The sequence below is a fragment of the Hydra vulgaris genome, chromosome 08, assembly GCF_038396675.1.
Source record: "Hydra vulgaris chromosome 08, alternate assembly HydraT2T_AEP".
Lineage (NCBI taxonomy): Eukaryota > Metazoa > Cnidaria > Hydrozoa > Anthoathecata > Hydridae > Hydra > Hydra vulgaris.
The window spans coordinates 37,107,501-37,120,527 of NC_088927.1; the positions used below are offsets into that span (position 1 = coordinate 37,107,501).

Consider the following 13,027-nt stretch of genomic DNA (forward strand, 5'->3'; position numbering starts at 1 on the left):
CCCTAACAGTTTTACAGCTATCTAAATATATAGAGTTTTCTAAAAAATCTATACAAAAAGCTAGCATGTAATCTGGAACAACTTTATAATAAAATGAATACTAGCCTCATCAAAGTCAATAAGGATTTCATAAAAACAATAAGAGTTGAAAACTTGTGTTTGAATAAAAAAAACTAAAACTAATAGACTGATAAAATAAACTATGAAATAAATCTGATAAAATAAATTGACTTTTTTTTCACTGATTGCAATAAAGAAGATTTTCTTTGATAACAATCACTGAACAATTAAAAAAATTAAATCCTATCAAGAAAAATGGAAAGAAACTTCAAAAAAATCAAAGAATATATTTTTTTAACAAAACAATTAAAAAAAAAAACTTTGCAAAAAAAAAATGAGTTTTTAAAAATTTATAGAAAAAAATGTTTAAGATTAGTTGAATTCAATTTATATAAATAAATATATATACTTTATATATATATATGTATATATATATATATATATATATATATATATATATATATATATATATATATAATTTAAAAAAATATATATTAATAACAAAACCAAGCATTTACAGCTCAATATTGTCATACTTTAGGATTGCATGGTAAATTAAAAATAATTTGCGCATACTTGAGCATAAATATATAGTAATATTCTTAAGCTTTTGTATTGTAATTCAAAACACAAAGTATAGAACTCTATAACAATAAATATGGAAATTATATACTTTAAGAAACAATTCAGTTCACCCTAAACCTCATTCTAAACAAATTAATTGAGACAAGGTATTAAAACAATCAACTCACATGATTCAATATCAGCTCCAGCTAGCTTTCCTTGTTGCGAGAAATGACAACGTATAAATTTACCCTAAACAAAATAGTTAAAAGTTGAAAATTCTTTTAATTTTATTTCAAACAAAAACCAAACTTTCATAAAATTCACTTACAAATCGAGATGAATTATTGTTTCTTGTTGTCTTAGCATTACCAAATGCTTCGAGAAGAGGGTTAGCTTGAACAACTTGTTCATCTAATGTTCCTTTTATTCCAGAAGCACTAGTTTCCTTTATTAAAATAATAAAAAAAAGACATCACATAAAAAAAGATTTAACATAAAAATTAAAAAAATAATATTAGTATGACATCAAATAATTAGTATATTATTTATAATTTTTCTTAATTTTTTCAAAACAGTTGATCTAAATAATTTAATAACCAAAAGTACCTTTGATTTTTTTTCTACTCCAGCAACTTTAGCAATGTACTGAATAACTTTTTTTGTATTTTCAGTTTTTCCAGCTCCAGATTCACCTCTACAAAAAAAACCATTTTACTTCTTTATGTTGTTAATAACTCATTTATTTATTTTAATTTAGTAGGTAATTACAAGTTTATAAGCTTTTTTATTTGGTGGAAATAATTTTTATGATAAGACCCTAAGGTAACCTAGAGCTTGAATACTTCTAACAAATTTATTTATATTGTTGTATTCAAGGAACTTTTTTTAGGCACTACTATCTACTACAGTTTTCATGACTCATAACTTTTCCTAAATATCGTTTCCTTGCTATTTAACTTTTTTTTCTAACAACTTAATAGTGGTTAGCCTTGTTGGGATTGAATTTGATTAAAAAAAGAATTCTATATGCCAATATAAAAGTACTGAAGTTAGTTTAAATAATTAGTTACCACCTAGGTTAATCCAAAACAACTTATAATCTGCATGTATTCTTACATACATATTAGTGTGTCCTAGAAAAAAATATTTTTTGACTTTTAATATTGTGTACTATGTCAATCTTCCTTATTTGGTCCCAGTTACTACCATAAAAATATATTTTTTATTATTTTAAATTTTTTTATTAATTCACCTCCTCTAGGCCAAGAAGGCTACCTAATTGTGGTTTTAACCTTCTCTCAACTCTATAATTCCGAAACACGAACCTTGACAAAAAAGATCGCTGCATACCACTACACCATGACCGCATCAGGGCTCAAAGTCTCTGCTTAGCTGAAGGTGTAAAATTTTAATGAGTTTTTTTTTCCATTTATTGATTAAAACTCCAGTAGTATTCAATATTTTCATAAAATAACCAAATTAACTTAATCAAATTAACTAATAATTTCAGCCTTGTATTTAACAACTGCTAATTTATGTACACTGGACACAAATGTCTTGAAAGATCTATTAATGAGATTTTTCTTCATTCTCTCATGGCATGAAAAAAGAATTTGACATTCTTTTTTCATGCCATGAGAGAATGTCATCTTTGGTTATACCAAGATAGAGAAAAAAGAGATAGAGAAACAAAGTCTGATAGCTTTGAGAGGGGGTAGACCTGCGTAAAAGATTCTGGTTGTACTTTGTCAAAGCTGTTCATCTCTGGAACATCATATTTTAACAATTCCACAAGAATATGCATCTTCTCTTTCTCCTCTAAGCGCTGGTTAGTTAAAGCAAAGATAAAACACTGTGGTGTAAAATACCAAGTGTGTCTCAGAATACTAAGATTACCAGCTTTGTCAATCTTTCCGGACTTCTTGGAGTAAAGTGTCATTGTATGGAGTAAGATCATTGAATGGAGCCTGCACTACTAATGGGCTCTTCAGAAAGAATAAACAGTAAAAGATCACAATATAATCGGTTGCAACTTGTATTATTGAATAGAATCATTGCTCTGTATACATGGTTTACAGAGCAATGATTCTATTCCTAAATTAAAAGGTTACAACAATTTAAAAATGTAAACATTTTAAAAAATCCCATAAAAACTTATAAGTAAATAAATTTCACATAAAAACTTATAAGTAAATACTATATACTATATAGCCATAAAAACTTATAAGTAAATAAATTTCACAGATAAATATGTTTCACAGAATACTTAATTTTTATGACAAGAGATTTTTATATTTAGTTGCTTACATAATCGACCATTCACTGATGATAAAATTTTCATCAAAGCCTGTTTTTTTCCGAATGTTAACCAACTCTCTTATGACGCACACATTTGATATTTTGTTTCTGTTATCAGCATAACACATACCACCGCTGTCTTTAAACTTGCCTGTACTCCCCAGAAGACATCCAATTTTGGATAGCAATGTTTTAATTCAGCTGCATGATTCTGGTTAATTCATTAAATTCTGCAAAAAAACTTCCCCACCGGTTGGAAGTCTATTCAGAAAATTACCTAAAGAGGGTACCCCAACAGATAAAGAATTCTTTTTCCACTAGCTTTTCCAACATGTCATGCACTAGCCATATTTAATATTAATTTCTATATTATAAAATATAACAGAATTGATCACAAAATATACAATGTTTTTATATATATTTTACATGTAAAAATTGTCATTAATTAAATCTATATTACTCAAATTAAAATTAAGTAGCAGTATACTATTTATACTGCTACTGTTTTTCAACATCCTAATAACTGATAATGTATTAAAAATTTATTTTTCAAACTTCTAAATATATTTGCAATCATAAAAAGCAAAAAAAACTCTGCAAACTCATTAGAATAAAACATTTTTCTAAAACACCTTCTTCAGCTTAACAATGACTTCGAGGCCAGATATTTTTATGGTGATCTAGTGGGACCAAATATGGAGGATTGCCATAGTGTACTATGTCATATTTAATTTTTTTTTTCTGGAACACCTTAAACCTTTTAAAGATAAGTCCATTGAATGAGTCTTAATGAGTCATTACATCTGATGATTCAAATGGAAATCTAATTACACTTTAAAGTTTCATTTACCAGTATTAAAAACTGTGCCAAATTTTGTAGAATATCTTAGCTTAGCTCAATTTTATTGAAAGAGTGTTTTTTTTTAAACCTTAATATTTTATGCAATGAGAAGAGGTGTCAGCACATGCTTGCAATCAAGACCTGACTTGGACCTTGATAATTGAATCATAATGATATTTTTATGTGATAAACTAGGATGTCTAAAATCTTTATCATTGTATATTTTTTTTTAATCAGCACCAGAAAACAACTTAAAGTGTTTGATCAGATACTTAAGTAAAATTAGTAAAGATACTTGAACGCTTCTTTAAAAAAATACAGAATAGAACTTCTACTTAGCAATTGAACTACTGCAATCTACTCTAATCTACTGTAAAGTTTGTTCAATATTTTTTATAATAATAGTATTATTATTTTTTAGGCATCAAGAAAGCATCATATGCATAGCTATATTATAATGATCATATGTATACTTTGTTGCTGGTAGTTTATTCCATCCCGCTGCGTAAAACTCAAAGCGAGATAAAGATTTCGGGTTACAACTGTTAGAAGTGTACTCACACGTCCGTACTACCTTAATAAACACAAACATGGAGAAAAAACACTTAGAGGATAGCAATTCTAGAATTCTAGTTTACATAAAAGTAATATTAAAAAGGCAATATAAGAAAGAGTTATCGTGATAAAAAATAAAAAACTACTAACTAATTAGTTATTTATTTATATAAAAAAATTGAACAAATTGTGATATAAAAGTGTTTGTGAAAGTTCGCTGAATTATTCTAAATATATTTAGACAGATATAAATTGTTATCTGTCTTAACTATTACCTCCTCTTTGTAAATCGCTCACTGTTAGACGGTATGATCAAAAATATTAAATAATAATGATAGAAATTTTATCATTACAAACTAATCAATAACTGATTGATATTTGTATAATTTCTGAACTAAATTTTGATTAAATAAGTTATATAGTTATGTAAAAATAGTTTAAGAATATATGTCTGAATTATCACCTCTCCTCAAGTAAATAACTAAACTTTTGTCTAAATTATCATTTTCCTCCTATATGATCATTAAATAAAAGATGCTGTGACAATGGTATTAAGTGCTGTGATAAAAAGTATACTACTATTAACTATTAGCTACATATAGTATGTAACTAATAGTTTATATTTGTTATATTTAGTTGAAACAACTTTATAAATACTTTAATAAGTTTCTGAATTATTACAAGTATTTTTTTTTTAAACGAATCAAGTGTGTGCAACATTTCCATGTTAAAGTTGGCGATTGTTAGTGAGTATCTTTTTATAATATATAAATTGAACTTCAAGTTCAACTTATATATTATAAAAAAAATATTTCTTACATATCTAAGACCTCATCATCGGGTAATAAAGTTTTTAGAGAAGTTGTTACAGATAAAATATTTTAAAAAATTTTAAATTCTAAACATTTTACTATTTTTGCTGGTAAACCCTCTAACAGTTAAAGTAAAGAACAACTCTTATTAGTTTTATGGTTTGTTGATTCAAATTTCAATAAGAGAAGAATTTATCAACTTTTTAGATTGTACAAATTTTGTTATTAGTTAAGGATTATTTTATATTTTGTTAAAAAGAGATTCAGGTTTTTCTCAAAAATGAAAAAGGTATATATTTTAAAACTTTTACCTCTAAACTTTTTCCCAGACAATAAAAGTTGGAGGAGCATATTGAAAGTACTGTTTCATTGGCTGTTAAAAAACAGTTAAAAGGTGTTTGTAGAACACGTTGTGGCACTTTTAGTGACTCTAGTTAGATAGACTCCATCATAAGTTTTATTGACTTTTATCAAAGAGATTTACTGAACTCTCTTGTTTTACCTTTTGAAAAGTTGTATGCAAAACACCAAGGTACAGGACCACCCAAATGGTTTAGCTTTGATGTATATTTGTGCAAAATTGGTTATAGATATAAAAAAAACTTACTTATAAGTTTTCTACTAATAATCGTAATTAAGTTGTTTTAACTTTTAAACAAAGTTAAAATAAATATAAAAAAAAAAAACTTTTTAAATTTGATATATAAAAAATAAAAATCATAGTACAAAAAAACCTAGCTAATTTTGCAGACTATTGTATGTACCTTGGTTATTAACCAAGGTACATACAATAGTTATGTACAATCGTATCAACCTTAATCATTTTACATTCCAAACGTCTTCATCTACAAAAACCAGTTGATGTATGTAGACTCCACTGTGCCCATTTCTAAAAAGCTGTCAAAATGTGTATGGCTCGTGCGAGTAGGTATCAAGTGGGAGAAAGTGAGGGAACGGTTTTTTGCCGCCTATATAAAAAGGTCCTCTAATTCCCCAATTTTCCGACTAGAGATTAATTTGACCAACTAAGTAAAAAAAAAAATTCCAATTTTCTTACTGAAGGTATAAAAAGGTTCCAATTTACCAAAATTTGGTAAAAACATTCATTAAACGTGTGAGTGTGTGTGTGTGCACAATTGTCGAAGCAACAATTAAAAATGACTTTGGGAAAACAGTCTTTTAATTAAAAGTCTATGCTTATTTTCAACTAATGTATACACACTTCGCCGGAAACCGAGATTTAAACATACTTATGGTCTATTTTATAACCTGTAAACCTCGTGAAACAGCCCTACGCATTAAACAGTTTTATATTTTAGTTGCTAATATTTTTACTTAACATATTTTTGCTAAGCATTTTACAAACCTAATTTAAACTATTATACTTACGTAATTAACATTGATTGATTTTCGTGTTCCGTCAACATATCTTGGTAAGCTTCATCAACAATAGCGAAGACATGCGGAGGGCATTCGACTCTTCGTTTTCCCCGATAGATTTTAATTACTTCATCGGTATATATAGGTAAGCGACGGTAAGGATTTATTGCAATGCAAAATAGACCAGAGTAAGTCTTAAAAATAAAGTTTTTTTTTTCATTGCTCATTTAAAAAAAAATTTTTAGTTTAATAAAACTACTTTTAAAAGTTATCGAGTATTAAAATACCATCATGTTAACAAGACCTTACAAAATTTCATTATAGAAAGTGCAAATCAATATCATGTTTTTTTTTTTAATTATTTAACAGAAGTTTAACAATTTTTTTAAATATATACAAATACTTTTTGAATCCAAACTTTGATTTAACTTGGAACAAGGCATAAAATATAAATATCAGAAAATATAGAGCTTCAAGACATGAATTTATAAATAAAACTTACGTATAGAAGCCCTTCAAAATATCTGGATTTTAAGTTGTATAGAACGCTAGCTTCATTGAGATATGTCAAAGAAGCCATGTCAACACATTTCTCATATTTTGGTGGGTTCATTTGTTCACATAATTCTTTTTTCATCTCTAATGTCTGAAATTTAAAAAAATAATTTTATTTAACACTTTAACCAATAAGAAAAAGAAATCACATGTAATCAAACGGGGCAAGTTTGCTTACTTGCAAATAGTCGCCCTAAACTTATGAAAGCGACCCGAATTTGTGAATACATCTAAAACTTCCGATAATATTTCTTAGTTTTTATAAAGTTCCAATTTAATGATATTAGTCTCCCAAAAACATTTAATAAATTTCAGTTTGTATCTTTTGTTAAAAAAAAGATACTTAATCATTAGGGGAAAGTGGCATGAGATGAGTAGGTTCCTAAGATGCTATAACCTCTTTTACGGGTAGGCTGCTAATTTTTTGCGAATTTATTTAGTTAAGTATGTTCATACAAGTTCGAAGGTGTTACATATTTTACTCATTTGGTTATATAGTTAATATTCTTTCATTGTTTTATTCTTAAAAAAAGTTTTTCATCCTTGTTATAATTTTTTATTATTCAATATTTTGTAATTATGTCAGAACGAAACAAGATCATCAAAAATTTATTACATTCTCAATATTTTATGCTTATCTACTGCTAATTCCGTGAGATATATGAGACAATACATAAGCTGTTGCCATGCCATTTAAATTATGATAGTACTCGGTGAAGTTGCTTAAGATTATATGTTTTGAGAAGCTTAAGATGAGATGCGGTCTTTTATTAAGGAAAGCGCGTTTTTTTAAAGTTATTCTCTCCGAAGCTTTATTTTGTTATTTCAAGAGCGAAAGTTTTTTCAAAAAATAGTATCGCAAACTTTTTTAGAGATAAGAAAGATTTATTTTTATTTTTTTTTCATAATTGAGATAATTACTTTTTACTTTAGCACAGTCCTTAAAGATAAGATTTTATTTTTTTTGTTATTTTGAGTTCTTTCGAATTTCATTAAAAAAACTCATCTTAGGAAACTAATTTTCTAAGAGGAAATGATTGGGTGTATTAAAATAACGCGATTTTTGGTATAAATTTTGTTTTTAAAGGAACTATTTATTTATATTCTTTGAGAGGAAAGAATAAATTATGATAATCTGCATATGTATATATATATATATATATATATATATATATATATATATATATATATATATATATATAAATTATAAATTATGTTAGTGTATTCTACAAATAGAGTGGGCAATGTTCTAAAAGAACAGAGCAATAATAAATTAGTAAAAACACTTATCTAATTTTTGATTACTTCAACACTGTGTTTCACCATCAGTAGGTTCATCAGGAAGAATCAAAATTCTTCTTGATGAACCTACTGATGGTGAAACACAGTGTTGAAGTAATCAAAAATTAGATAAGTGTTTTTACTAATTTATATATATATATATATATATATATATATATATATATATATATATATATATATATATATATATATATATATATATATATATATATATATATATATATATATATATATATATTCATAATATAACAAATTAAAAAATTAAAAATTTAAGTTTATGAGAAGCAACAATGCAAATGGACTAAAGATAATCTTAAAACTATATAAAGTATGACAAAATTCTACAAATTAAATTGCCGCTGCAAAACAAGACCACCTCAAGTCTGCTTTGGCTGTTCTGAGAAAAAAACATTTAAAGTTTTAAATTTAATGACTGTTTTTGATTTTTTTAAATAAATCTACTTGCTTTCAGTTATTTCTTATATTTATTAAGTATTTTAAACCGAAAAAGTTTTTTTTTTTTTTGCCAAAATATGGAGTTAGGATAGTTTTGTTTTGCAGTAACGACGTCTCTTAATCATTTGTTTTAGGACAAAAGGTATTTTAATTTTACTCATAGTTGCAAAAGTTGAATCAATTTCGGTTCCATACTTTGTGAGATGATTTCTGTGCACCTAAAGATTCAATTTAAACCAAAAAAAGTCAATTTCGCCAAAAATAGACTTAGGATAGTTTTGCTTTGCAGCGGCGATATATAGATTAGATTAGGCGGATTGACCACTTAGTTTCATACTATTTTTGGCACAATGTAGCTTTTATTAGTTAAAGTGATTAAAATACACATCTCGTATTGAGAATAGATTAGGCAAAACTTATTTTGTCTAATGCATGAAAAAGTCATTATGCCTAATCATAGTTTGTCACACTCCCGCGCTTATCTTAGTTAAGACACTCGCTGTAACCGTGAATAATAAAAAATGTCCGATAGAATTTTAAAATGTAAAGCAAGCTACATTTTAATATTAATAAATAAATGAATAAATAAATAAATAAATATATATATACATATATATACATATATATATATATATATATATATATATATATATATATATATATATATATATATATATATATATATATATATATATATATATATATATATAATTATATATATATATATATATATATATATATATATATGTATATATTTATATATATATATATAAAATAATATTTCGGCTGCAAAAAACTACTGTTATATGTACATTGTTTCTTGATAGAAATTTGCGGTACTACAAACAATTTATATAAACGCTAAATGTTAATGAAAATTTTTATGCACGATTAAATGTAACAGGAGTAGTTTTTATAGCAAATGCTTAAAATTGTTGCATTATCTAACGAATGAAATAGTATCAACCGCATTTATTGAGCGCATTATTTAGAAATCACAAAAAGTCTGTTCAAAAGATAAGTGCGTTAAAGGAAAGCTCTCCTAAGCTAATACCCCGTTCATGCTGACGATAAAGAACGTTTCATTATAAACGCGTTTTATGTTTTTAATGTTATAAACTGTATAAAACAGCCATAAAACAGCATGAAAAAGTTGTTTTATTTTAACATAAGCATTTTATATAGACAAAGCAGCCTTGCAGTTTTGTTTTACTGTTGTTTTATACAGCTTTGCACAATAACAATTTAATACGATTTTAAAATAAAACATGCTTTACCGTCAGTATGAACAAGGTATAAGTTTTATTTAATTTAACGTTATAAAGTTACACTAGAATTGCTAAAGTTTTGGATAAAGTTCACTCATTTTGATTGTTGTATGTAAATTTTGTATAACTAAACAGCGTAATGTATAAAATAACCAGATTGGATGTCAACGTGCTTAAAAAAACATTACACAATATATCTACACATGCGTATAAAATGTTAAAAAAATTTATCGTATTCACGTCTCTCCGTTAAATAGAAAAAGCATTACTTAAAATTTTCCTTTTTCGCATATCAAACTAAAAATTTTAACCCTTTTTTTTAATAGCGTATTTAAATTAAAAATATAACATTTATTTGCTTTAATAATATTTTGGCTATGGCTCTGTTAAGCTTAACAGAGAGATGTGAACATCAGTTTATTATTGTTAAATTTAATAATTGTTTGGGCTGTTCATAAAATAAACCTACTTTTCCATCTTCAGTTTCAACAGTTACCATATCTCCATTTGTCCCCTTAACTTCTGCAGCTAAATAACCTGCATCTTCTTTTACTGGCACCCAAACCCATTTTTTTGCATCAAAAGATTTAGATTGGTCTCTCAGTGCTACAGCAGGATCAACTCGAAGATACCTCAATGGGTCGTCAAGCATTGGATCGTGCGACATTTTGATAAAATCACTGAAATCAAGCTGAAGAAAATTAAACAAATGTAAAATCAGTTCATACGCCTGCTACTTCGTATTTATATTATTTTATGTCATTGTTTTAGAAGGAGCGTACATTTATTATACAATAGGTTTTATACTTCTTTATAAATGCGACCAATCAAATTACACCTTTTCCCTGACCAAAATATAATAATAACATAATTATAGCAGTAGGCAATACAAATCTGCTAATTTTCTAGAAACAATAGATTATTTTTGCGAAAATCTTTTTTTTTTAAGTCTTTCTGAGTTCGACCTGAATAAAAATTTTACACAGATTTTATAATGTTTTTACTACTATATTTATTTACTAATTTATTATACTAATTTATTATACGTTCTTTTTCATGTTCATTTTAATCAAAATATTTTCTTCACAAATCTTAAAATTTAAGGTGCAAATAAATCTATTATTGGTTTCTTATTGTTATTAGGTGCATATAAATATATTATTAATGACTTTTTACCATAGACATTTCAAAACTTCGTAAAAATAAACATAATTAATTTAGAGATTCGTCAAAATAATAAAGAAAAATTTTTAATTCTACAAAATAAATGGAATTTAACACAAATAAGATTCAAAAGTTTTTTGATGGTCTAATTAGAAACTGCCAAATTTGATTGTTATGAATATGTATTAGATATATAAAGATTAACGTTAAATTTAATGAATTCTTGTTATTTATTGTTAATTATAAGCGCCTAATCTAACGACAATATGGAGGCTTCCTTTCTTTATAATCCAATATCAGAAAATATTATGTTTCTGAACTATTTTTTTTCTTTAATAAAAACGTTCCTATTTCGTGTTCAAAAAGTATGTCCATGTATGGAAATAGTTTAAAAATCTTTTGTTCATGTATTTTTATATGTTTTGTCTATATAATAGTATTCAAAGGTATTAGATGACAAATTATTTTTTTAAAGAAACAAAGTTCATGAAAAAGATTAAAAAATATGATATAATAACAAAAAACAATGAGATCTCGTTGCTTTTATGCAAGCAAAAATACTTTTAAAAAAATATATAAATTTTTGTTATTTGTTAAAAAAAATTTAAATTTGCATGTATTAAGTAGGCGGAGCGAATTGATCTAGAAGATATATAAAATAATTAAGAATATATATGTGAAACAACTTAGCTCTTTAAGATGTCTATGTGTGGTAGGTTGGGCAAGCGTTTAGGGTAAGTAAACTGGAAATGTGTGTTTAATAGTGATGTTTCATAAACTTCCCTTATAACAATAGTTAATTTAAAAAAAATAGTAGTTTACATCATTTTTTAATAATACGTGCAGAAGTATAAATGTGCGATGGAAGGAACAAATGTGGGGTGAAAGAAATGAATATGAAACAGAAAAAATGAATATGCGATGGAAAGAATAAAAATTCAGTGAAAGTAATGATATGCAATAAGAAAATAGGATAATTTCAAGGAAATAAAATCATAAATAATATAAAATTCTTCTAAATATTATTACAAACTTTTTATATTAATGTTGTTGTTATTATTAACTTTTAATTTAAATAAGAATATGAGTTAGTACAAAAAATTCAGGTCATTAATAAATTAGCGGATTAAAAACAAAACAAGTCATACTTAAAAAAAGCATGGCTAAAGCTGCTCGATATTTAAAAAACTATTTGAATTTAACCAATTGACTACTTTTCGTCACAAAAAAAACGAATGCTGCAATGGCGTAGGAAGGTCAAGAAAGTTTGGGGGGCGGGCGGGGTTCTGAAATGGAAATCTAAAGATGGCGAAGGCAGCCAGAAGGTACAATTTACGCGACTTGACTTACTTTGAGTTTATAACGAAATTATAAAACAAATGCTATTGTATTTTTATTTCTCGGAAGTTATTTTGAATTCACATAAACAGTGTTATCACATGAATATGATAAAAAAGACATATATTTAACATGTTTAAAGTAATACTCAAAAACATTGAACCCCAAAAATAAGTAAATTTTAGCATCATATCAACTCAAGGTAACTGCTGCCAAAATTTAGTTTTATCTCACAAAAAAATAATTTATTAGTTCAACAATAAAAATAACAAGATATAGCAAAAGTACAATTTAGGCGCCGGTACAATATCGACAACCTTACCCTTAAAAAAAAATTTATGTGTTGTAAAAGTCCTTTATACCATAAAATTTGTTACTACGGTCTTTGTAAAATTACGTTTTTTGTTACTTTGATATTGGTTTCGGTAAAA

The 13,027-nt window shown here is 26.0% G+C and overlaps 1 protein-coding gene across 1 annotated transcript in view; it reads right to left on the minus strand.

Annotated features, from left to right (window-relative positions):
* Nucleotides 1-11,103, minus strand: part of LOC100205834 (myosin heavy chain, striated muscle) — a 39,527-nt gene extending 28,424 nt beyond the window's left edge. Inside the window, exons 1-6 of the mRNA XM_065803615.1 lie at nt 10,564-11,103; nt 7,016-7,159; nt 6,523-6,707; nt 1,234-1,321; nt 956-1,072; nt 813-876 (exon numbers count right to left, since the gene is read on the minus strand). Coding sequence (XP_065659687.1) covers nt 813-876; nt 956-1,072; nt 1,234-1,321; nt 6,523-6,707; nt 7,016-7,159; nt 10,564-10,761 — 796 coding nt within the window. The 5' untranslated portion in view covers nt 10,762-11,103. The remainder of the gene's footprint in view (nt 1-812; nt 877-955; nt 1,073-1,233; nt 1,322-6,522; nt 6,708-7,015; nt 7,160-10,563) is intronic.
* Between the last annotated feature and the right edge of the window lie 1,924 nt (nt 11,104-13,027).